Genomic DNA, 26,130 nt, shown 5'->3' on the forward strand with positions numbered 1-26,130 from the left:
TTTCCACTTACAGGGCTAGTTTACTGTATTTCTTTGAAATAAATATTCAAAAACATTTAACCTACTGATGTCTCAATTAATGTAATTTTATTGGTATCTATTTTTATTTTTGAAATTTTCCAGTAGCTGCTGCATTTCCCACCCTCAACTTATACGTGAGTCAATAAGGTTTCCCAGTTTTTTGTGGTAAAATTAGGTGCCTCGACTTATATGCGGGTCGATTTTTATATACGAGTATATACGGTACTCCCAATTGATAATAAAGTAATGCTAATACACTGTACACAGGGGCAGTTATGCACACACAAGTAGAAGCACATACATATCCCCCCTTCACCCAGTCCTCAGGGTTATGTTACATACAGGCCCCAAAACTAAGAAATGTAGAGTGAGATCCAGTGCAAAGTTTCCATTTGCACTACAGCTGTTGCACAGTTGTAAATGCAAGAGAAAGATTGGGGTAACAACTTGTGTGAAGTCAAACTTATTTTATCCCCTCTGAAGTTCAGCACGCACAACATCTTGTACAACTAATTTCTGGACAATATAATGCACAGGGAGGAAAGTGAGGGGAGTTGTACAAGATGCACTTCTACATTGACTATTCAGGTTGTTCTTGTAAAAAAAAGGAATTCTGAGAAAGCCATGGGCTAGATACAACTAGTTTTTCTACTTGTCAAAATGGGAAGTGGGACTCCCTTGGACAACCACAAGTTCTGTGATGGAAGGACAAAATCTTAATGAGCAGGGAAGGGCTTTTAGCACTCAGTTCTGAAGGCTCGGGGTAAGAAGCAACACATGGAAATGCATAATATAGAAAATCAATCATATTGATTTTTTTAGAAATGTAACCTCTAGCATCAAGAGCCAGTACAATTATTCTAAAGATAACTCCATCTACATGGTCATGTCCAAACTTGGTAATATTTGAAAGAAGACTAGCTATGTTCTTCAAGATCAGCAATCCCCAATGTGGTGTCTGAGGGCAACCCAGCACCTGCTAATCTGTTTTCCGCTGCCTTTTTCTTTCTTTGACAAAGCATTTCTTCCACCAAGTGCAAAGTCAGTCCCAACTTTTCTCAACCTTCCTGGAACTGGAGATGCTACAAAATAACTCAAGAGACATCACTTTTCTGCCACAAAGGTTTACCCATCACAAAAAGCTTATCTATGGTACCTCCATGGTTAATTCCTAGGGACTTAATGCTTAGGGAATTGAACAAAAATTTAGGGGAAAAGATACATTTTATGGAAATTTATAGAGGTTTATGAAAAAGTCACATTTAAAGATGCACTGAGATTCTTACTCAGATAAAAGGGAAGTGCTTTTGATAATTGTTGCCATTATTCTGATGGGTTCCACACCTTCCTACCCATTGACACATGTTGTTAGTCAAACTGTCCTGTGGCTATCAACTTCCCTTTAGAATTGGATGTACTCCAGCAAGTTCATGGCAAATAAAGAAAACATGCAGCACACACGTCATTAAGTTCAAAATATTTTTTACAGGGAGGACAGCTGCCACCAAACCTCACATCAAATGTGGAATTTTCTGCTTGGAAAAACCACCCACAGAATTTCCAATAGAGATAGAATTAGCAAAAAATCATTTAAGTCATCTCTGACTTTCTTCTTAATTGTTTTTTGGGGGGAGAACTACATAAATAACATTAACGAGTATTGCTATTGATTTCAATCACCTGAAAGATGATTGGAAGATCTACTTCTGAGATTCTGTGGCTTTATTCAGATACCTTAGTTTAAGGCTACCATTTCCAGAAAGACAAAGGCCCCTTCCGCACACGCAAAATAATGCATTTTCAAACCACTTTCACTACTGTTTGCAAGTGGATTTTGCTATTCCGCACAGCTTCAAAGAGCACTGAAAGCAGTTTGAAAGTGCATTGTTCTGCACGTGCGGAATGAGCCAAAGAAAGGATATTGCCCATGTACTGTTCTTCTATCGAACTTTTCTTCAGGAAATTCCACATTATTCAACAAAAGTATGTGCCTTTCTTTGTAATTGCTTCACCATATGCTCCTCAATTAATAAACACTTCCGTTTACTGCAGACAACACAAACCAAGCTGCCGTCTAACTTCTACAACGAACCGATAGAATCACACAGCAGCAACTTAAAAGGATCAGATGGGGAGATCAGACAAGAGAATTTATAGGGATCAAACAGCCCATAAGGTTCATTAACCAGATGCTATGTAGATCATATACTGAATTTAGTCTTGAAAAAGCCTCTACAATCCTGACAGGACAAACTGTTAATGATTTCTTTCTTCGGTTTTTGGGGACTATGGTTTGGTGCTTGTAACCTGCTCTCTTTCATTCTCACAACATAAACATATGTTCTAATTTACATTCGGAGGTCAGGTGTGTTAAAATAAATGGGAAAAAACTGGCACTTGCCCAAGGATGACTGTTTCCTTCACGATGAGTCAGAGGACAAGAATGAAAAATATTCAGCAAATTGAAGTTTCTAAAAATATGGGATCAATTGGAAACCACAAGATATGATGCTTTTTAACACTTCAAATAGCTGATTTTTTTTGGGTTTTTGAGCCTTCAAGTCACAGCTGATTTATAGTGACCCTGTGGAGTTTTCAAGGTAAGAGACATTTGGAGGTCATTTGTCATTACCTGTCTCCATATCATGACTCTAGTATTCCTTAGAGGCTGCCCATCCAAATACTAACCAGGCTCAGTTCTGCTTAGCTTCTGAGACCTGCAAGATCAGGCTAGCCTGTGCTGTCCAGGTCAGCACAAGGGTCCGATATGGAGAACCAAAAATTATAGAGGAAACAGAAAGGGAAAAGAGGGAGAGAATAAGATTGCAATCCAATTGTGTGGGGGAGGAGTGTGCTGCATCCGCCAGAGGTGGCACAGTGAAGGTAGGGGACGTGGTAGGGTACTGTTACGGCTCTGATCACCCCCACATATTATTGCAATAATATTTTCTTCAAAAAATCAGGTAGGTAGCAGCATGTCCACTTGGCAGCAAGCCAAAGGTCAAAGGTTTCCTTCACAAAATCTAATCAAGGGGATTGAGTTACTCCAGCATAACCTGGAGGTCTCATTTTGTTTAAGGGCATGCTTGATTACCACACCTTGCTAAAATGCTGTAAGACAAAAGAATATGGAAAGCCACCTTGGTATCAGATGTTGCATTTCACTATCTCTTCTAGAAACCATGTCAGCAACAGATGATTTGTATTTCCTCCACCCATTGTTATGACTCTCCTAAACCACTCACCCTGTCCTAATCAAATGTCTCAGCCAAATCTGAATAACCTGGGCAGTGTCTCTACAGAGTTAATCTGCATGAAGCCTTGCAGCACTTCCCCATTTAGCCTAACAAAACAATTGGCCCCATTGCCCCAGGGTTTAGATTAATAGATAGAGCTGCTAATTAGCTCAGCCCAGCAAGCCCAGCATGGGAAATTCCAGTGAATTTAGGAAAATGAAACTTAAACTTACCTGTCCCGCCCCAAACTGCTCACAGGGGTATAAAAATACAGTGCACCCAAAGTTCCACGTTCTTAATGCTGGTTCTTTACTCTAGCGCTAGCTGGCTAGCTAGCCAGCTCCTGCTGCTGGTTCAAGTTCTCAATGCTGGCTCTCAATGCTGGCTCAAGCCCTCCAGGCTGGTTTCAGCAGCTGCTGGCCTCCACTCTCCATGCTGGCATAGGAATCCCTGCCTTCTACAAGATCTTCTTCAGCTGAATTTAGGTAACGTATAATCCCTGCTTCCCTAACTCTCTGCACTATCATCCCACCTATCTTTTCCTCCCTATCTATATACTTGGGAACTGTGTGTATGTGCCTTGACTTCTCACTGTGTGATTGCTTGCAATATTTAAAACTGCAATTTGGTCTTTTGTGAATTCTCTGCAGATACGTTTCAAGCCGTTTCTGGTATACATAGTCTTAAAAGATCCCTACACAACCTGCCTCTCACATTGCCAAGCTGAGTTATTTTCCCCATTGCTACTTAAAATAGTTGTGTGCTGTTACACTCTAAGCAGCTGGTGGAGATTCCTTAAAAATAAGTTCACAACCTGTGAAAGCTGGGTAACAGTACTTAGATGGGAGTGACCATTTTCTTGAAGTTTGTTAGACAATGGAAAGGGGATGTCAAACATAGTCAGACACACATTCTATCTAGACTTTAAGAAAGCTGATTTCAGAAAAGTTAAGAAATGACTGGGTGTGATCCTGTCGATAAGAATATCAAAGAAAAAGAAAGTGCATGATGAATGGGAGTTTCTTAAAAGTGAGATCTTGAAGGCACAATTTCAACAGTTCCAATAAGGAGGAAAAATGGAAGGTATCTAATGAAACTAGGATGGATGTCTAAAGAACTTTCAACTGAAGAAGTGGGAAAAGTGGGAAATCACCAAAGAGAAATCCAAACGAATAGCCAGGTCATGTAGGGAGAAAGTCTGAAAAGCTAAAGTGCAGAATGAACTTATGCTTGCCAAAAAGGTTAAAAAACAGTTTAAAAGGGCTTTTTTTGTTTATGTCCATAGCAAAAGGAAGAAAAATGATATGATAGGGTCACTGCTTGGAGAAGATGGAAAAAGCTAACAAGGGAAGAGGAGGCAGAACTACTCAACACCTTCTTTGCCTTGATCTTTTCCCAAAAGGAAAACAGTGCTCAACTAGGGGGAAATGGAACAGAAGATGCAGCAGGGGAAATTCAGCACAGAATAAATAAAGATGCAGTACAGGAATACCTGACTACTTTCAATGAATTCAAATCTCCAAGGCATGATGAACTACAACCCAGGGTATTAAAAGAACCAACAGAAGCAACCTCAGAACAACTTGCAATAATCTTTGAGAACTCTTGGAAAACAGGAAAAGTCCCAGAAGAACGGAGAAGGGTGAATGTTGTCCCCATCTTCAAAAAGGGGGAGAAAAAGAAGCCCTAAGTGATTTCTATCCAGTCAGCCGAATGTTAATACCAGGGTAGATTCTAGAGGAGATCATTAAACAGATTGTAAGTGCTTAGAAGGGAATGCCATGATCACTGAAAGTCAACACGGGTTTCTCTAAAGCAAGTCATGCCAAACTAATTTTATATATTGTTTTGATAGGGTGAGAAGCTTGGTAGACAAAAGGAATGCTCTGGATGTAGCATACCTGGACTGTATACCTGCCTGTATACCAAACATAGAGATGGACCAGGTGCTCAGCAGCAGCCGCAGAAGGCCATTGCTTTCACATACTGCACGTGAGCTCCTGGACTCTGGTCTGATCCAGCTGGCTAGTTCTTATGTTCTTATGTTCTTATGGACAATGGACTTATATTTTAGCCTATGTTGATGATTTAATTCTTGCCTATGAGAATCCAGATGACAGCAAGGAAATAATACATCATCTGAACAAGCATGTTGAACTTAAACAACTTGGCAACATTGCACACTACTTAGGAATTCAAGTAAAGAGAGAGGAAGATGTAAGTTTCCTCATCAATCAAGAACAGAAAATCAAAGAACTAATACACTTGCTAAACCTGAAAGATGCACATCCAGTTCCTGTATTAATGGAAGTAAACTACATAAAGCAAGAAGATCAAACTGAACTACTTTCTGACAACACCAGATACCGTGAAGCATGAGTTAAGCTTTTATACATTAGTACACTCACTTGACCAGATGTCAGTACAGCGATTGGTTTATTGTGCAGAAAGACCACATCACCCACAGTTAAAGACTGGAATGCAATTAAGAGACTTGTTAAATACTGCACACTTTAAACTCAAGTTACCAGCCAGTAATGATATGTAGATATCATAGGCAGATGTAATGCAGACTATGGTGGAAACCTAACAGAGAGAAAATCCACCAGTGGTCACATAATCTTCTATGGAAATGGTGCCATAGGTTGGTCAAGAACCAAGCAAGATATAATAGCATCATCTACCACAGAAGCAGAATATGTATCCTCTGCACACGATTGTCACAAGCTACAGTGGCTGTGTCAACTACTGAAAGATCGAGGCATAGACATACCACAACCCATACTAGTGTAGGAAGACAACCAAAGCTGCATTCAACTTTCCAAACAAGAAGATGTAAAGAAATGCACCAAGCATATTGATGTGAAACATCAGATAGTGAGAAAGCTGCAAAAGGATGGGGTAATTCAACTGATCTACTACCGTATAGATGAGATACTTGCAGATTCTCACTAAGCCCCTACCAAGGCTCTGCTTTGAAGAACTCAGAAAGAAGATAAACCTGATGAACTGAGTCATGAAACATCAAGAGGGGGTGTTGGAAGTGAAGGACTGTATGCTGTTTCCTGCCTCAAACACAGAGAGGGTTTTACCATTAAGTCAGATAGCTAGAGAGGGTCACAGGCATTGACACCTTTTCTCTATCATACTGACACTATCCCTGTGATGTGCAGATTGCTATTCTCAGGGACTTCCTTCTTTCCTGCTTCCTCCTCCTCTTCACTCTACTCATCCTTTGCCCTCCATGCTCCACCATGTGTGCAGAGGGGATGCTGACTGCATCCATCCCCATCTATCCAGATAGATTAGAATAGTGAACCTATCTCTCCAACTTTCTATCTAAAATGGAGTTCATTAATAAATACTTTTCATATTAGTTTAGAAACTAAGGCCCTTTCCACACAGGCCAAATACGGTGCCCTAGGGACAGCAAAAACGCCGTCCCCAGGGATCTGTTCGCACAGGGGGCGCAGCTGCTTCGTGCGAATGGCAGTGGCTCGAAGGCGCCTTTCCTCCCCCCATGTCCAGTCGACCTACCTGCTCTGCGGCCCTCAGGCACATTACCGAGGCCTGGGGACTCGCCCCCTCTGCCCTGCGACTCCAGAGTGGTCGCGCAGGGCAGGGGGGCATGTCCCCTGGCCTCGGTGACGTGCCGGAGGCCTACAGAGCAGGTAGGTCATCCTGGTAGGTTCATGTATGCCGACCCAACCCCTACCGTGGCCGTGCGGAAACGGCCTAAGAATGACTCCGACTTTTCTTCATGCCTACGCGCACACACGTGTGCTTGGGGATGCTCCACTGTGCTTTTGCCTCAGCAAACGCTGCTTGTAATGCCAAGGTGTCTCTCCCCAGAGAGATAACCAACAGTTTGATATTGCCTGCCTCCACTTGGGATGAGTTTGGAGAAAATTGTGACTGGCCCCAATTGTGACTGCAATTGTCCCTGCAGGCTTCATGTAGAGAAACCGGGGATCAAACCCAGATGTTTAGATCTTAACCACTGACTCTCATGCTGGATCTCAGTAATTTGTTATAATGCTTACCAATCCCAGTAGTGTTTTAATCATATAATGATTGCACAAGAAGATAGAGCAGAACTTTTTGTGATGTAAAAACTAAAATAATGCTGAAGTGTAGCCACAGGAAATGTAACGTGGTCCACATGGCAGTCACTTCAAAGCAATCACCTTGGCAACGTATGGGTCTACTTCCAGAGACACATGTGGGTCATTTTAAGATGGGGACTCTGCATGGGGCAACCAGTATAGCTATGTAGGGCAGTGGTGGCAAACCTATGGCACGGGTGCCAGAGGTGGCACTCAGAGCCCCCTCTGTGGGCACGCGTGCACAGAGTTCGTCATGTGATAATAGTGTAATTATGTCAGGGAAATTATTAGCATTAAACCTAAGACCTAGTTTTGGGGAAGCAGTGTAGGTAGCCCTGTTAAGCGCTGTTAAACCCTACTGATTTTCATGGGAAGAACGAAAGCGTGATCCTTTACCTGGGAGTAAGCTCGGTTGCTGGCAATGGGGTTTGCTACTGAGTAAACCCTCCTAGGGTCGTGATTCACCCATTCAAAGCGTTGCACAGTTGCTTCAAAGCAAAGCCACCGACTACCACCAAGCTTACTCCTGAGTAATGTGTGCCTTGGAGCCAACCGTTTTTTCTATACTAAAACCTCAGTATTCAGGTTAAATTGCCATGTCGGCACTTTGCGATAAATAAATGGGTTTTGGGTTGCAGTTTGGGCACTCGGTCTCAAAAAGGTTCGCCATCACTGATGTAGGGAATGTATGTCTGTTGGCATTTCCACAATTGTGTAGCTTGCAAAAGTGATGTGTATCATTACCATCATCTTGAGAATTTCATGAACCAAGTATATTCCATTCACACAGAGGTAGCAGTTCATATGAATGGACCACTCCAATTAGCTCAAGGCTTGGGGACATCACCATATATGAATTGGGGACATCACCATATATGAATTGGGGACATCACCATATATGAATTGATAATTTATGTATCTCAGCAGCAACACATAAAAAATATTATTTCCATCAGAACTGAAAAGGAATGTAATGAGGGGAAGCACTTCTTACTGACCTACTGGAGACATTTCAGGGACGCTGGCAACGTAAGGCCCATCAAGGAATTTTGGCTCGTTATCATTAATGTCCTGCACTTTGATGATAAACTCCGATTCAGGCTCCAGCGGCTTCCTCGTATCGACGTCCACGGCTTGAGCACGAAGGGTGTAGAAAGGCTTCTCCTCGCGATCAAGGCTCCTTATGGCATGAATGTCTCCTGTCGTCTCATCGATGGTAAACACTGTACCAGCTCCATCTCCCAACAATGTGTACTTGACGCTTCCCACGCCCTTGTCCAAGTCAGAATGAAGCTTGACGGCAAAAAAAGAGAAAGGCAAAAGGATCAGAATCATTCCCGGATGGGGAAATGTTAGTTCTTATCCGCAGAATCTTAGGACCTGGCTATTTGTTGACAACATGGAAATAGTTCCTTGAGTCACTTAATGGGTAAACGCATAATTTTTTGAGAAGGTTGTGGCTATTTATACTGTAGGATACCACAATATAGAACAGTGTTTATGTTAGCCAGATTACCTTCTCAGGTAATGGATGGTTGCTATAAGAAGCTTCCTTATTCAAATTGATTATGTCTGTGTCAGTTGAAGCAAATTGATATATTGCAGCACTGTCTTTTAGAATGTGTGTTTCATTCCAATACAAGAGAATTATGGATTTTGCTGCTTCTTCAAGGGAGGGTAAATATACCTACTGGAGAGAAACTCCAAGTGATCTTTGCAGGCATTAAACACAAGGTCACTTTCTGTTGCAAAATCCCCCTTCCCCAAAGTTATAGTATGAATAAATGAGTTCATGTCTGGAAACAGGACAGAAGGTTTCCTTTTTAACTTTATCATTATGATACTGCTCAAGGCCTTTGGGTTGAATGAGTAGTTTCATTTAAGTAATGGACTATAGAGAGAGTCATCATGGCATAGTGGTTAAAATGTCAAACAAGGCCCCCTTCCGCACACGCAAAATAATGCGTTTTCAAACCACTTTCACAACTGTTTGCAAGTGGATATTGCTATTCCGCACAGCTTCAAAGAGCACTGAAAGCAGTTTGAAAGTGCATTATTCTGCATGAGCGGAATGAGCCTAGGACCTGGGGAAGCCAGGTTTGAATCCTCACTCCGCCATGAAACCTTGCTGGGTGGCCCCGGGTAAGTCACATACTCTCAGTCCTGATTCTGGAAATTATTTGGATGGGAGATCTCCTAAGAATACCCAGGGTATGATGTAGAGGCAGGCAATGTTCAGCCACCTCTAGTTGTGACTTGACAGCACTTTAAACACAGAGAATATACTGTAGGGTTCCACAGGATACCACTTGTCCTCCATCCTGTCCCTACACAAAACTACTGGGAGAGATCACTCAGGTGTTTGGAGTGGGATATCACCAACCTGTATTTTTCCCCCATCAGCTCAATCAGAGATCTTTGAAAATTCTGAATGGGGCACCAAGACAGCAATGAATCTCTCCTGAGTGCTGCACAAAGCTCCTGTTCCCCTCTATACTTTGGGATCACCCCCCCCCCGAAATCTAGCCCTGCTGTATATTTAGAACAGCTTGTTAACTGTAAGTGCAGATGGGTCATGACCAGAGCAAGGTGCAACTCATTCCCTTCTGTCTATCTTCAAGGTAGTTTCTTTAACATCCCGCAAAGTGAGCGTTGTTGTCGGTACTGTCCCAACGCTATGGACTCAATCCCTCATATCCTGCTTCACTGTTTGAGGTATAATGATATTAGAACTGATCTGGGAGCTTTACTACCTCTAGAATTTATGTTTCTCTCAGACAAACTAAAAATGTCTAAGCTATTGAGCAGCTCTAATGTAGAAATTTCTGAAGCAGTTGCTACATTTTTAATCCATGTTCTACATGATATATAACAATGATCCTGTTTTTGTACTTGGAATGTATGGTACTTCTGGTTTATGCCTAATAAAGGTTTTTGGATTGGATTGGATTGAAAAACAATGAGCCAGATGAAGGCCAGTAAACTGAAGTTTAATCCAGGCAAGATTGAAGCAACTGTTTGTTCTTGACAACACCAGTCAGAGTCTCTTTGGTCAACACTGGTCAAGTGCTGCTCTTTTAGCAATGGCCCCTTGCCTACGGAGTGCCCTCTGTAACAGCTAACCTTTCTTTTAGGAAGCACACCAAAACATTTTTTCCCCAGGCTTTTAGTTAAGGACACTAATCATTTTTTAAAAAAGCATTTTATAGTCTACATTTAACCTGAGGACTATTTTATCATTTCAACTTGCTGAAGGTTCCATGATCTGGCTGGGTTTCTAATGGTTTGTTAATTTTAACTATTTTAAAGTTCATTCTTAGGATTTTCTCATGTTTTACTCAGTGAGCTGCCTTGAGCAAGTCTCTGGAGAAGGAGTTTATAAATATTTGAAATAAGTACTAAATAAAATTAGCAAGCTAGGGAAAAAAAAGAAATTTCTGCCATATGGTATTATATGCACATGTGCAGAAGAACCTTAAAATATTCTACTCTCCATCTGTAATATGAAATGTTACAGGCTAGCTATGGGGTTTCCGGCCATCTGCTTCTACTTTTATTCAAGATTATGATGACTTGTTTAATGCTATGAAGTAGTAGTAGTAAAGAATTAATCCCAGCCCACACCACAGTATTCGGGATACACACAGAAAGCAGATTCTGCTCTCTTTGGCTGATTCCGCATGGGCCAAAAACAGCAGTGTGAAAACGGTGTAAAAGGGTTTATACTGTTTTCACACCGTTTTCACACCCCTGTTTTTGGCCCATGCAGAATCAGCCGTTATCAGCTGAAGAACTGCAGCAGAGTCAGACACATTCAGCTTTCACAGATGTAAATATGGGTTGGATTGGACAGCTTTGACCAAGAAGGTTGGTCTGATGCCCACACAGAATGCTGACAAGAAGTGAGGGAGAAGTCCACTTTTGAACAAACAGGTGCCTGATGCTGTCAGAGGTAACTGTCCCAACCTTTTCGATCCATATTAGTGGCATAAAATTGGTGGTGGAAAGTGCCAGCAAGTCACAGCTGATTTATAGTGATCCCTTACGGTCAAGTCAAGTCAAGTCTTTATTGTTTGAGCCATTGGCTATAACAATACAAAGATACATGCAGTTAAAACATTTAAATTAAAACAATAACTTAGTTTTACATTAAAATATAAATTTGTATTTGCAATCTCTAAATTAAAATGCCCCATCAAATACTTTCCACATCAGATGTTTTTGCAGTTTCTTCAGCTAGTCTAAGTTAACCTCCAGTACTTTGGAACATCAGTTCAAGCAGCGCTTTAAATACTTAGCTCGTAATTAGGGGTGTCAAGGCAAGAGAATTTTGGAAATGTGTTTCCACTGCCTGCTTCCGCATCATCACTGGTATTCTCTGAAGGTCTCCCATTCAAATACTCCTGTATAGGCTGAATCAAGACTATGGCTCATTCCGCACATGCAGAATAATGCACTTTCAAACTGCTTTCAGTGCTCTTTGAAGCTGTGCGAAATGGCAAAATCCACTTGCAAACAGTTGTGAAAGTGGTTTGAAAATGCATTATTTTGCGTGTGTGGAAGGGGCCTATGATCCAAAAAAAGGCATCTGTGAGAAGTCTTTAAAAAAGGCGACTACCTCTTTCCACTCCACACACTCAAAATAAGGACGTCCAGGAGACGTTTTCAAAAGAGACAGCTTCTGATGTGCTTTCCAGACAGCAAAGGTGTATCGGGGAAAAGAGGCTTTTTCCCCCAACTGACCATTTTTATTTTTATTCTATTTTTACACTTCTACCCCACCCATCCCCAAAGGGCTCAGGGCAGCGTACATTTTGCACTCTGGCCAGTTTCACCCTGACATTGTGCCTGACATTTTGTGTGCAGCGGAAGGGATTCTCCCGGCTGCCATTTGCTGAACTTTGCCCCAGGACGTTTGCTCTGCAGGTTCCGATCCTGGGCACCTTTTCAGCCCAAAAGGCACTAGGATCTACTCAGCTGGACCTGCTGATTCCAGCAATATATCATTTTCCTTTTAAAAATTTTCCAGATGAGCTATCTTCGAAGAGAATCTTAGCTGCTCGAAGAACTCCCATGGAAAAGCATTGGGGCCACGGAGGACAGGTCTACTGCCCAATGAAAAGCTGTAAGAGTTCTATGTTGCTCTTTGGTTCCTAAATATTTCCCCTCTTCTCTAATCAAGCTCCTTAGAGCTTCTCTAATCATGGTCCCTTTGCAACCCTTACAAGCGATCTTTACAGCACCTCTCCCATCTTCTGATTGGGATAAAAAGATTCGGATATCTCCTTTTCTGCTCCTTTCTGGCAAAGGGAGGTCTGACATTTGAAAATGTCAGTGATGGCGAACCTATGGCATGGGTGCCAGAGGTGGCACTTGGGGTCCTCTCTGTGGGCACGCACACACAGAGTTCATCATGTGGGGGGTGGAAAATCACTCCCCACACACATACATATCGCAGTGAGTAGGAAGGCCTTGGCTGGTGGGCCTGGTGCCTGTGCTCCGGGTGGCTGCTGCCCGGGGGGGGGGGGTTGAGAGGAGGCAGAGATGCTAGAAAGGCACAGAGCAGTGCGCAAGGGACTTGCTGGGGGCTAGAGCAGGCTGGCCCCTGCTCGAGCGGGTGGGGCAGAGGAAAAGGGAGCCAACCGGTTTTTTCTAAACCAAAACCTCAGCATTCAGGTTAAATTGCCAGGTTGGCACTTTGCAATAAATAAGGGGGGTTGGGTTGCAATTTGGGCACTCGGTCTCAAAAAGGCTCGCCAACACTGACTTATACCCTGAAACTGGGTTCAAATCTAACTGTTGTGCTGCAAACCAACATGGCTACCTTTTGAACCTATCATCACACTGGATATTTATTTCTCCCTCTCATCAGGTCATGTGTTGTTGTCCCTCTATTTTTCTACTTTAGAAGTGGATTCTTAAATGATCTCGCCAGAATGACACAAAATAATCGTTCACGTGTGCCAGATTTATTATGTATAGAAGGAAGGTTACCTTTGCCTTCTCCCTGTTTTGTGTCAACTGTCTTCAGTGTTTGTGAAATGATAGGATAATAGCTCTGGCACAGAAATAATTACTATGTCTCTCTGCTTGGCTTTAAATAACTCCCATGTATCTGAGTGAGGCATTCAATCACGGTCTGTTAGACCGCACTCTTTTCCATTTATTTTCAAACGCATGTTTACAATGCAGATAAGGAATGAGTGAATTAAAAAAAAAACAGCCACAATTTTTTTAAAAAGTCATGCATACTTTTTTTGTGGCAGGGGAACAGTCTGACTGAATTTGGATTCAACTAATTTTATGCATCATAAGATGTTTCTCTGTCAGTCTCTCCAAAGTGAGATCCCACACGGTATAGGTCCTGTGGAAGTGTCCAAGACGTATCAAAGCACAATAATTACAAAGACAGCAAGTATGAGGAGGAAGCATAGCTGGGTGGGTGTTTGTCCACGATTCTTTGCACCTTATAATAGGATAAAAATGATCAAGTGAATTCACATTTAGACTGTAGCAAAGGGCTTGATGGATGGGCCTTATGCCACAATGGGAGGGGGGTAGATCGAATTGCCCTCAACAGCCTCTTAGATGGACTGTGCATGTATCTCCCTTCATGATAGGAATATCCTTCACATAACCTACCTCATCTGTGTATGATTCTCCAGTTGCACAGTGGCAGATAGGAAGGCGCTCCAAAGGGTGATCACTACTGCACAGAGGATTATCGGCTGCCCTCTCCCCTCCTTGGAAGAACTCTATAATTCCCGAAGCCTAAAGAAAGCCCAAAATATTCTGAGAGACCCGTCTCATCCAGCACACTCTCTTTTTGAACTGTTACCATCCGGCAGGCGATACAGGTCTATCAAAACTAGGACAAACAGGCTCAGAGACAGCTTCTACTCTAGAGCTATGCTGAACTCCGTGGCTTCGTGTTGATGTGTTTGGGGCTGTGTAGGGATGGGTGGAGGAAGGGGAAAGTGGGGATAGGTATGAGTCTGAAATTGTGTGCATCGAGGAATGCTGCTGTAAATTTCGTTGTGCGTGCACAATGACAATAAATGCTTATGCTTATGAATAAAAGGGCTGTTGCCTTGTTTGGGCCGGCTAAATGACCCTGAATGGCCAGGGGGGCATTGAGGTATGCAAGCAGACTTGCCCAGAAGTAAATCTGCCCAGGCTAAGGGAAGTCATGGGATGCTGCCAGGCAGGGCTTTGGCTACCCGTAATGCTAAAAGACAGTCATTGGCTAGGGAGGAGGAGCCCCAAGGAGATTGAAGAGGACAAGCTCAGACAGGGAAGGAGTGATGCTGACCCAAGGAAGACTGCACTGGTCACAGACAAGGTCCCCAACCTACCTTCTCCTGAGGCATTGTTGGTGGGAGCCAAAGACCGGAGTGACTGGAAAAGAGCAGCTAAAAGCCCAGAAGCAATCTGGGACTGAGAAGTGGTTCAGGAGGAATCAACAGGAGTTAAGATAGCAGAGGCCCAAGAAAATAATCTAAGCGCAAGCTGAAAGACTCAACTGTGTCTGTCTGGAGTGCCCGAATGGCCTTCCGGCAACAGGACAACTGGAGCACAGAAGTGCGAGGGAACACAAAGGGACCGATTGGGCAGTCAGCAAGAAGGAGGTGGCACTAAGGCAGCAAATGCGGAGCCCAGCGCACATTGGAACATGGGCCCCTGGTCTGAAGTCATGGGTATCAATGACACTCATAAAATGAGGAAAGACAATCTATCCACTGTTTCTTATGGAAAGCCACATCTTAGGTCTCAGGTTCAATCTTTTATGTCTTAGTCAAAGAATCCTGAGCCAGGTAAGGCTTCTGACTGGGTCTCTGGGAAGTCATTGACCTGTTGCAAACTACAGCATGGCTAGGATTGAAGAACATGGTTTCCTTCTAAGATAGATGGCAGGGTTTCCACATAGGCCCAAGCCACAGACCGCAGCAGTGGCGTAGGAGGTTAAGAGGTCGTGTATCTAATCTGGAGGAACCGGGCTTGATTCCTCGCTCTGCCGCCTGAGCTGTGGAGGCTTCTCTGGGGAATTCAGATTAGCCTGTGCACTCCCACACACGCCAGCTGGGTGACCTTGGGCTAGTCACAGCTTCTCGGAGCTCTCTCAGCCCCACCTACCTCACAAGGTGTTTGTTGTGAGGGGGGAAGGGCAAGAGTCACAGCTTTTCGGAGCTCTCTCAGCCCCACCTACCTCACAGGGTGTTTGTTGTGAGGGGGGAAGGGCAAGGAGATTGTCAGCCCCTTTGAGTCTCCTACAGGAGAGAAAGGGGGGATATAAATCAAAACTCTTCTTCTTCTTTCTCTTTAAAAGAAATGCACAAACTTAAAACTGACTTTGATGATACCTTTGGAATCTAGCATGTAAAACAACAACTTTGTAGCTTATTGCGACGCTCCCGGAACTTCGCTGGCTGTCCTCCGTACTTGGCAAGAGCCACTCAGTTTCCCCACTCTGAGACACACATACTCGATTGTGCTGTGGCCGCTTCCCTCCCACAAACAGATGTCTCCATATATTGCTCGATTACACTGAAGACTCATTCCAACAGAATGGAGTTCCAGAGCAGTAAAAGACAAACAAGCAAGTTAGCCAGCTGTACCTGTCCCATTCGGATCCCATTTTGTGACAGAGCTCCAGATAAATTTCGGTGTGGGGGTCTGCAGGACAAATTGAGATACAGTTGCGCAGCGGGCGGAACCGCAGATCTCCATCTTGCAAGACATCTACGTGGTGGCAGGGTTATGGCTGATGTTCCCTAAACTAGATCAGATGTCATAGTGGGGGGGGGGGGAATCCGAAACCAGGAAAACAAACCTAAGCATCTGCTCCCTCAAGAGTTTGTTCTTGACTTTTCTAATTTTTTTTTGTTACCTCCAACTTTAGAGGAAACAAAGCATCTGGACAGATTAAGCAGCTGTCGTTTCGTTCCTAATTGACACGGCACAGCACCACAAATCTTTGTAGAGAACCGCTCTTTATTTTGGTTCATTTTGAGCGGGAAAGAAGATGTGAAACGAACACACCTGCTACCTGTAAAAATCGTTTCTACAACCCTTTCCTTCCTTCTGGAAAAAAAAAATCAGGAACCATCATTCTGGGAGCAAAAAGAGATTTCTAATTGAACTGAAATGTTGAGGCTTCTTCACAGAAAGCCAGGGTAGATCAACTCTGACAGCAATAAACACAGGTCAGTAGTGTTAAGTACACCTTCTCTTTTCCCTCAAAGCTTCACAATTAAGTTCTCTCTGCCCTTCCCTTGTTGCTTATTTATTTATTCTGTTTTAAACAGTCTTGCCCCGCTCTACCCTAACAGTTTAGGGGAGGGAAAAGGAAACCGAATAAGAACTATTAGCAGAAAACATCGCTTCTTTTCCCTCCTCCATTCACCCTCAAGTGATCCTCCCACTCCTTACCAATATTTGATCACTGAATGTCAAACATGAAAGCAGAGGGGTCCACAGGATAGGGATTTGTGCATACTTGGAGATTTCCAAGTAGTGCAGGGAAAAAAAGCCATGTGATCTGTAAATTAATCACATCCTCCCTGTCTCAAATTGCCTGAGGAAGAATAGAAATGTTTCAGGAGGCATGAAATGTTGATAGTAGCTGAGTTTGGATTGATCTCCCGCCTTTCTCTCCTGTAAGGAGTCCCAAAGTGGCTTATAAATTTCTTCCCTTCCTCTCCCCACAACAGGCACCTTGTGAGTTAAGTGAGGTTGAGAGAATTCTGAGAGAACTGTGACTGCCCGCCCAAGGTCACCCAGCAGCTTCCTGCATAGGAGTGGGGAAACAAACCCAGTTCACCAGATTAGAGTCTGCCACTCATGCGGAGAAGTGGGGAATCAAATCACTGTTCTTAACCACAACACAAAGCTGGTTCCACAAGGAGCTGAGAGTACCATAGCCTGCTTCTGCCTTTCCCAGCTGCATCATAAGAACATAAGAACATAAGAACAAGCCAGCTGGATCAGACCAGAGTCCATCTAGTCCAGCTCTCTGCTACTCGCAGTGGCCCACCAGGTGCCTTTGGGAGCTCACGTGCAGGATGTGAAAGCAATGGCCTTCTGCGGCTGTTGCTCCTGAGCACCTGGTCTGTTAAGGCATTTGCAATCTCAGATCAAAGAGGATCAAGATTGGTAGCCATAAATCGACTTCTCCTCCATAAATCTGCCCAAGCCCCTTTTAAAGCTATCCAGGTTAGTGGCTATCACCACCTCCTGTGGCAGCATATTCCAAACACCAATCACACGTTGCGTGAAGAAGTGTTTCCTTTTATTAGGCCTAATTCTTCCCCCCAGCATTTTCAATGAATGCCCCCTGGTTCTAGTATTATGAGAAAGAGAGAAAAATTTCTCTCTGTCAACATTTTTTACCCCCTGCATAATTTTATAGACTTCAATCATATCCCCCCTCAGACGTCTCCTCTCCAAACTAAAGAGTCCCAAACGCTGCAGCCTCTCCTCATAGGGAAGGTGCTCCAGTCCCTCAATCATCCTCGTTGCCCTTCTGTGCACTTTTTCTATCTCCTCAATATCCTTTTTGAGATGGGCGACCAGAACTGGACACAGTACTCCAAGTGCGGTCGCACCACTGCTTTATATAAGAGCATTACAATCTTTGCAGTTTTATTCTCAATTCCTTTCCTAATGATCCCCAGCATAGAGTTTGCCTTTTTCACAGCTGCCATGCATTGAGTTGACATTCCCATGGAACTATCCACTAAGACGCCCAAATCCCTTTCCTGGTCTGTGACTGATAGCACTGACCCTTGTAGCTTGTATGTGAAGTTTGGATTTTTTGCCCCTATGTGTATCACTTCCCTTCATCCTCACAAGAACGTTGTGAGACACTTCACGGACACTTCACGTTGAGTGTCTGTCTGAATGGATGGCTTTACCAGGAGGGCTTCATAGCTGAAGGAGGATCTGAACCCAAATATCTTCAGTTGTTATCCAACAATTCCACCTCCTTGGCTTATTCCAAGAACCCTCTTCTATTCAACTGAGCCCTGGAAAACCAATATAGCTGAGCCACTCGTATCCAAAGTGTACAACAGGTTTGCTACTTTTATTTTAAAGATACTAATAGTTCCTTGGTTCTTCTACTCTTATAAAATGAGCAACACTTTTAATAATTGCCAGCTCTCAAAATATCCTGAAACAATTGATTTTGGTCAGTCAGAGGACAGGACTGTGTACTCTGACAGCCCCAAAGAATCCTCAAATCATTTTCTTGAGGAACAGGGAGTCACAAGGAACAGCATGAGGGAAGAGGTGGAGGAACGCACTGCACTGAGAAAGGACACTCAGCAAAAAAAAAAAAACCCTGTCATTTCTATTAGTAGAAATAATGGAACTAGAATTAACTAGGCCCGTAATTGTGACAGGGGGCAGGGCACGTGGTAAGGGCTCCAGTAGAGGAGCATGCGTGTCCCTGGGCTGCCTGATGGCCTCACCTTGCCATCTGGCAATATGTGTGCCGACGCACGTGGGCTTTTGGGTGGATCAAGCTACCTTTACAAGGCAGCACGCAGTGGCCTCGGCCTCTTTCGACGCCTTGAGGCAAACTGACCCACCCGCCCTCCCAGAAGGGATGGGATATTTTAGTTTTTCGGTACAGTACAGTAAACCTTTATTAGGCATAAATAATTCTGCATACAGTATGTTTGTATGATAAACAGCAATACAACGAGGAATCCAGCACACCAAGTTAGGACAAATCATACGCAAACTCTCCGGAGACACACCGCAACATCCATATGTTAATCAAAACTGATTTGAATGACTTCCCATGTTCACCACAATGACCTGAGCCTCAGACATCAAATCAATGTAATTTAGATGATTTCATACATTGAGGGACAAATTTCAGTACAGTCCTACGGGGAGCGCATCGTTTTGGGGGAGACAGAGCTTGCATGCTGGACCTCCCCACCTTTGGGGGCCTCCATATAAGGTTTGGAGAGGAGTGGGCTCAGGGAGCATGCCCTTAAGGGCCTCTTCAGGCGAGCCTGACCCCAGATTGGTGAGCCACAAAAGGAGAGGGTGGATGCCCCATGGCCCAGGAACTCTGTCCTCCCCAACAAATTGGGGTGAAGCCGAAATCAACCAGGGAGGCTGATCGGCTGTGAAGATGCGCTCCTCTTGATCGCCCAGCTTCACTTTTAAGAATTACGTAAATAAAAAGGGCTGCGGCCCTATTTTTAATCCAAGCCATGTCTGTGTTTACTTGAGTAGCCTCTGCACATCTGGCTGTAAATTTTGGATTGCGCATGGAAGATTCCTCAACAATCAAATAGTACAAATCTTAGAGGAAACAAGAAACGATGGAATAAGGTGAGACATCTTGTCAACCATTGGTGCTTTTGCATATTTCAGTGATGGCGAACCTATGGCACGGGTGCCAGAGGTGGCACTCGGGGCCCTCTCTATGGGCACGCACACACAGAGTTCGTCATGTGGGGGGTGGAAAATCACTCCCCCCCCACACACACATCTAGGCTGGCCTGGACCACTGAGCATGATATGCATGCATCGCAGTGAGTAGGAAGGACTCGGCTGGTGGGCCTGGTGCCTGTGCTCCGGGTGGCTGCTGCCCGGGGTGGTGGTGCAGAGGAGGCAGAGATGCTAGAGAGGCACAGAGCGGTGCATGCGGGACTTGCTGGAGGCTAGAGCAGGCTGGCCCCTGCTCGAGCGGGTGGGGCAGAGGAAGAGGGAGCCAACCGGTTTTTTTCTAAACTAAAACCTCAGCATTCAGGTTAAATTGCCGGGTTGGCACTTTGCGATAAATAAGTGGGGTTTGGGTTGCAATTTGGGCCCTCGGTCTCGAAAAGGTTCGCCATCACTGGCATATTTTAAAAGGAAAAGTGACGACACAGACATATGCACCCTTTGCAGCGGAGGCAGCCTGGGCGTATTGAGACAGTGCATGAATTAGCACAATTTGTTCCACAAATCTAACTTCCCTTGTTACAGAATCTGAGTTACAACGGAGCAGCATATGGTCTCCTTTGGCACAGAGCCCTCCGAGCAGGGCAGAATTGTTGATTAGTACAATGCCGTCTTCTGCTGACAGCACAGATTAAAAACTAGGTGACCCGTTAGTGAATCTGCACGGGAATACAGGTGTGGGGTTGAAACTGCGTGTTCAGCTGCTCCCTCATGCAACACAAATGACTTTTAAAAACTGTAATACATCAAGTAAAACTGCTGATCGAGAAAGGAATGTTGTTCTGCAGGAAATGCGTATATTTATAAACCTATCTACTGATGGAAAGATTTATAGTGTGATTTCCATTCTACTAATATGATGAGATTCCTAACAGACACTGCATATGATAGCTTTCCCAGTTTTTTTCCTACCCATTGCAATAATTTTCCTCCTAAGATGGACGGAATTGAAAACGGAAGTCAAGTTTCCACTGGATTACGCAAATTTCCATTTGATTCAAAAGGGGCACTCAGGAAATGTGCACAAACTTTGCTTGTCTTATTTTGAAAACATTGAGTTTTTATTTGATAGTTTTGTAACAGGAATAGTTTTAATAGCAATTCGCCATCCTTTCAAGAAAAAAACACTAAAATATATCGACTTAAGCAGCTAGTAACAATTGGATGCTTTGGGGTTAATGCTTCCTTGCACAAGTGCTGCATTTATGTGCAGAGTGATTTCCAAAGCACTCAGTAGAGCCTTATCTCCTTCCTCGCATCTGTGCATGAGCACAAATGACTGGAAGAAACAGGAGGCCTGTCCAAGTCTCTCATATTGCCTCTTAACCTTCCTTCCATACACTATGGCCCCTTCCGCACATGCAAAATAATGCGTTTTCAAACCACTTTCACAACTGTTTGCAAGTGGATTTTGCTATTCCGCACAGCTTCAAAGAGCACTGAAAGCAGTTTGAAAGTGCATTATTCTGCATGTGCGGAATGAGCCTATGTTTCATTTCTGCTGTGGTCCACTTAGGGTTACCAGCTGGGCAGCCTTATCCAATGGGCTGGGCGCCTGGCTGCGGCACCACAGTTGCACTGGCCTGCCTCCACCAAGGAGGCTTCCTGGGGCCTTTCCCCACTTACCTTAAGCCCCGCACTACTTGAGGAGAGTAGCGCGGGGTCCCCCGGCACCCCCCACGAGAGGGGCGGTGACAGCGCAGCCGCCCCGACGCTGCCGCTGTAGCGCCCCTTCAGAACGAGGCATCCCTGGTGCTCTTGCAAAGGGCGCCTTTTGATGACCCCATGCAGAGTGAGGGGCCGTGGGAACGCCCAGGGGAAAGGCCCCTGGTGGCATGGGGAAGTTAAAAATGCAAAAAAAGGCCTCACTGCCACCAGGAAGCCCCCATTGGGTTTAATAGACTTATGTTTAATAGACTTTTTGTTGACTTAAGTCTAAAGCTTTGGCTGGCAACGCAACGGGGCCAATAGCCTGGAGGAAGCTGACTAATATCAGTTCCTCCCTTGGCCATGCCTCCAGACTGCCCCCACCATGCTGATGGCAGGTGTGTAGGGACATTGGCAAGGTGTCCTGCACTGCATCCCACTGTCAGGGAGGGCTGTAGAAGCCACAGCGGATTCACCCCATGTCCCCATCTGCTGGGCGAGTCCCCTGGGGAGGGCAAATCTGCCAGCACGGCCCCACACCACTCCTACCAGCAGATCTGCCCTCTCCCCCTGGATGGGGCTGAAAAGCTAGAACCAGGGACGTAGGTATAGATTTTTATGGGGGAGGTTCGGGGGGGCATGCCCCCACCCACCCCTGGGGCATGGCCATGCATCCCCAAGCCCCGGCCCCAGTGCTTATAAAAGCAGCTCCCGGAGGCTGGGGACAGCAGACTCCCCTGCCCTGCCCTCCCCCACCCCCCACCAGCTGGGCTCCCAGTCGGCAGCCCCTTCTGCCCTCCCCTGCGGGCAGAGGCGTAGCTAGGGAAAATGGAGTCTGGTGTAAAATCTGAGTCCCCCCCGGGCAGCTGCTGTGAATCCACCCCCAAACAGCATCACTTCCAATGGTGTTTAAACTAGAGAGCCCAAATTCTCCTTTTAAATCCACCTTAAAGGGAGAATCTGGGGTCCCCGGTTAAAACAACATTGAAAGTGATGCTGTTTTGGGGTGGATTATCCCCCACCCTGAAACAGCATCACTTTCAATGTTTAAACTGGGAACCTCACATTCTCCCTTTAAATTCATGCTGGAGGGGGTGGAGAATCTGGGGAAAATTGGGGGTTGCCTGCTCTCAGGGTTGTAATTACTAAGCTAGCAGCACCAAACTTTCTGGGTATCTTTAGGAGACTCTCCTGAAGATACCTCCCAGGTTAGGTGAAGTTTGGTTCAGGGGATTCACAGATATGGACCCTAAAAGGTGTAGCTCCCATCTTCTATTAGCTCCCATTGGAAATAATGGGGGATGGGGCACCCCTTTTGGGAGTCCATAACTTTGGACCTCCTAAACCAAACCTCACCAAACCTGGGTAGTATCATCAGGAGAGTCTCCCAAACAATCTCTGAAAGTTTGGTGCTGCTAGCCTAAAACTTCCCCCCTGCAGGCCAAAAACCAAAAAACACTAAAAATATTTTAAAACCCACAAAAGGAAGGTGGAGCTTCGGACATGCAATGGGGGTGGGGGGGTTTGAACCTGAGAACTTACGTCCTTGCTAGCAACCCACAGAAGGTTTACATTGTGGTGAGGAACCTCTCCACTAATTTGGTGACATCACGGTTCATGTGGAGAGGTCACTTCTGGCATGAGCTGGAAGTGATAACATCATGTGGGGTGATATTCTAGCATTTATCCCAAAGTCTATGGTTTAACTATAAACTTTTAGGCAAATGTGATAGTGTTGTTAGTTGGGATGATGTACTTCCAGGTCACTCCAGAGATGAAATGATGGCAGGGGTGCGCCACTGATCATCCTCCCATTTCTACCAGAATTCCCACCAGCCGGTGAGCAGAGGTGGGCAAGGCCAGCGGGGAGCGAGAGGTGAAAAAAAGCTCTGGGTTGGGAGCATCACAGGGTACAATGGAAAATGGGTTCTGCAGCAGAATCGGTGAAGAGTATCCTTTAACTGAGCAAGCATAAGCATCTTGCTGCTTATAGAAGGAGAACTTTTGCTCCAACATATGGATTTTATTTATAAATTCCCAGCCAACAAATTGATTTTAAATTTCTAACATTTAATTTACTAATGGCAAGTCCATGCTTATTTTTTTTCAGGAATAAAATATGATGGTTGAAGCACCGATTAAGGAAAACACTTCTGTATCTATGTATTTCCTATTTAGGACACAGCCAGATGTGGAACCAGCAGTTACTTCACATTGTGGTTTGAAGGCCTTCTCTCCCTCTCTGCCTCTTTGTCTTCAACACAGCTGAAAGTTTTCTTCATTGGAACAAAGAATGGAATGAGTTCACCAAAGAAGTGTTCAAAAACTGAAATTTTGTTGTCAGCAAGCCAAGTGTCTCATATAGCCATCCTAACTATCTGCTCATACCGTGTTTCCCCAAATATAAGACAGTGTCTTATATTAATTTTTGCTCCCAAAGATGTGCTATGTCTTATTTTCAGGGGATGTCTTATTTTTCTGTGTTCTGTTCGTCGGGCATGCTTCCAAACAAAAACTTTGCTACGTCTTACTTTTGGGGGATGCCTTATATTTCGCACTTCAGCAAAACCTCTACTATGTCTTATTTTTCAGGGATGTCTTATATTAGGGGAAACAGGGTAGTTCCAAATGAGCAGCATTTTTAGTAGTTTTGTGTCTGCACTGTGGCAATAATCAGCCATGGCAGCTGGCCACAAAGAAGGAGAAGGAGAAGGAGAAGGAGAAGGAGAAGGAGAAGGAGAAGGAGAAGGAGAAGGAGAAGGAGAAGAAGAAGAAGAAGAAGAAGAAGAAGAAGAAGAAGAAGAAGAAGAAGAAGAAGAAGAAGAAGAAGAAGAAGAAGAAGAAGAAGAAGAAGAAGAAGAAGAAGAAGAAGAAGAAGAAGAAGAAGAAGAAGATACCCTGAAGGTTTGGTGCTGCTAGCCTTAGGAATGTGCCCCCTGCAGGCACCCCCAGAATTTCCCCATTGACAGCAATGGATTGTGTAGATGTAGAATAAAGAATCTTGGACAAATTTCTGGGGGTGCCTGCAGAGAGCGCAGTTTTTGACATATTGGCACCACAATTTCAGGGTATCATCAGGAGACTGTCCTAATGATACCCCTCAAGTTTGGTGAATTTTGGTTCGAGGGGGGAAAGTTATGGACCCGCAACAGGGTAGGTCTCATCTCCTTAGCTCCCATTGGAAATAATGGGGGATAGGGGCACCCCTTTGAGGGTCCATAACTTTAATCTCCCAGAACCAAACTTCACCAAACCTGGGGGGTAGCATAAGGACAGTCTCCTAATGATGCCCTGAAATTTTGGTGCCGATATGTCAAAAATGCGCCCCCTGCAGGCCGAAACGTGAATAAACACCAAAAAATAAAAACGCACCCAAAATTCCCAGATTTTCCCACAGATTCAGGCCAGTCCGAATCTGCAAGGTTCGGAATTCGGCCAATCCAAATCCGGGCCGAATCTGAATTGGAACAAATCTGGCTGGTATTGACCAACCCTTCTAGTAACTGATCCTTTTAAATGGAGATCCTTTTAAATGGGGATTGACCGGGGGCAATCTGTCTGCCAGGTCAGTGGCCTGCCCCTCAGCCATAGCTCCTCCCCCCTTCCAGCTATCTCTCACTAAAACTGAATGTCCTATCCAGAATTTTAGCTGCTGGAGAAACTCTCCAAACACTGGGCAAAGTTAATCCAACTTTGAATTTGAGGTGCTGCCAAATTTCCTCTGGAAGGAAATTTCATGGATACTTTGAAGTTCTCTGGTTGAACACACTGCCTGAGAATTTTTAAGGGAATCAAAATTGCTCCCGGGGGGTGGGGGAATCATGTATCCCTAGCGTCTAGAAGCCTTAGCTGATTACAGACGTTTTATGTTTTTGTTTTGGAAGACAGGAAGATGGGGTCTTGTCATAAATACTCAATACTCAGGCCCAGTTAATCGGGTACTTCATATGTAGAAAGAATTAGTTGACAAAATACGTGTGAACTCTTCTAGAATGATCGATTTTGGGTGAAGAGCTTTTCTCCTGTTCCCCATAAATGCTGTCAGATGCTCCAGTTTAGCATATTAAAGGCCTTCATGTGACACAGTATAACACCAAATTCTGATATTCCCAATCCCTCTTGTGCTGCCATATGCAATGTACTGCAGCTGAACCAAGTTGTAAAAGCATGTAGATCTGGGCCTTCTACAAAGGCACTAGTAAGACGAGACATGACAAAATAGCTAAAAGCCCAGTTTCACTAACTGCGATAGGACCAAAGTGCTCTTCGTCAAGTGCCCGGGCTGTGACATATGCAGGCCATTTCTCATCCTGGAAGATAAAGAGAACTGAGCTTTTCAAACTGGACAGCGGTGGATAGTCACAGCCTGTTCTAAAAATAGATACTGTGTTGTTCTCCATGAAAGCTAATTATTGGTCAATGTGACACATGTGACACATAAACCAGAAATACTCTGTACAAGTAAATCAGCAGAGGAAATATCTCTTCATCTAGAAAAGAGTTGTCCGGCGTTGCAGCTGGGGATGTCTGGACAGTCCGTATTTCCTTCCATTGGAGTTCCATGCATTTGCCCTGTCCTGCATCTGCTGTCTTGCATAATCTGGAGAAATGTTAGAGTTCGTTTTGGAAATGGTATCTGGCTGCTAATGTAGTTG

The 26,130-nt window shown here is 44.4% G+C and overlaps 1 protein-coding gene across 4 annotated transcripts in view; it reads right to left on the reverse strand.

The window, feature by feature from the left end:
• The window catches only part of CDH12 (cadherin 12), a 966,930-nt gene that overhangs the window by 168,437 nt on the left and 772,363 nt on the right, over positions 1-26,130 (reverse strand). For all 4 annotated transcript variants that reach the window (XM_048507175.1, XM_048507177.1, XM_048507176.1 and 1 more), the window contains one exon: positions 8,362-8,656. In XM_048507175.1, coding sequence (XP_048363132.1) covers positions 8,362-8,656 — 295 coding nt within the window. The remainder of the gene's footprint in view (positions 1-8,361; positions 8,657-26,130) is intronic.

The sequence above is a fragment of the Sphaerodactylus townsendi genome, linkage group LG09 (assembly GCF_021028975.2).
Source record: "Sphaerodactylus townsendi isolate TG3544 linkage group LG09, MPM_Stown_v2.3, whole genome shotgun sequence".
NCBI classification, from domain to species: Eukaryota; Metazoa; Chordata; class Lepidosauria; order Squamata; family Sphaerodactylidae; genus Sphaerodactylus; species Sphaerodactylus townsendi.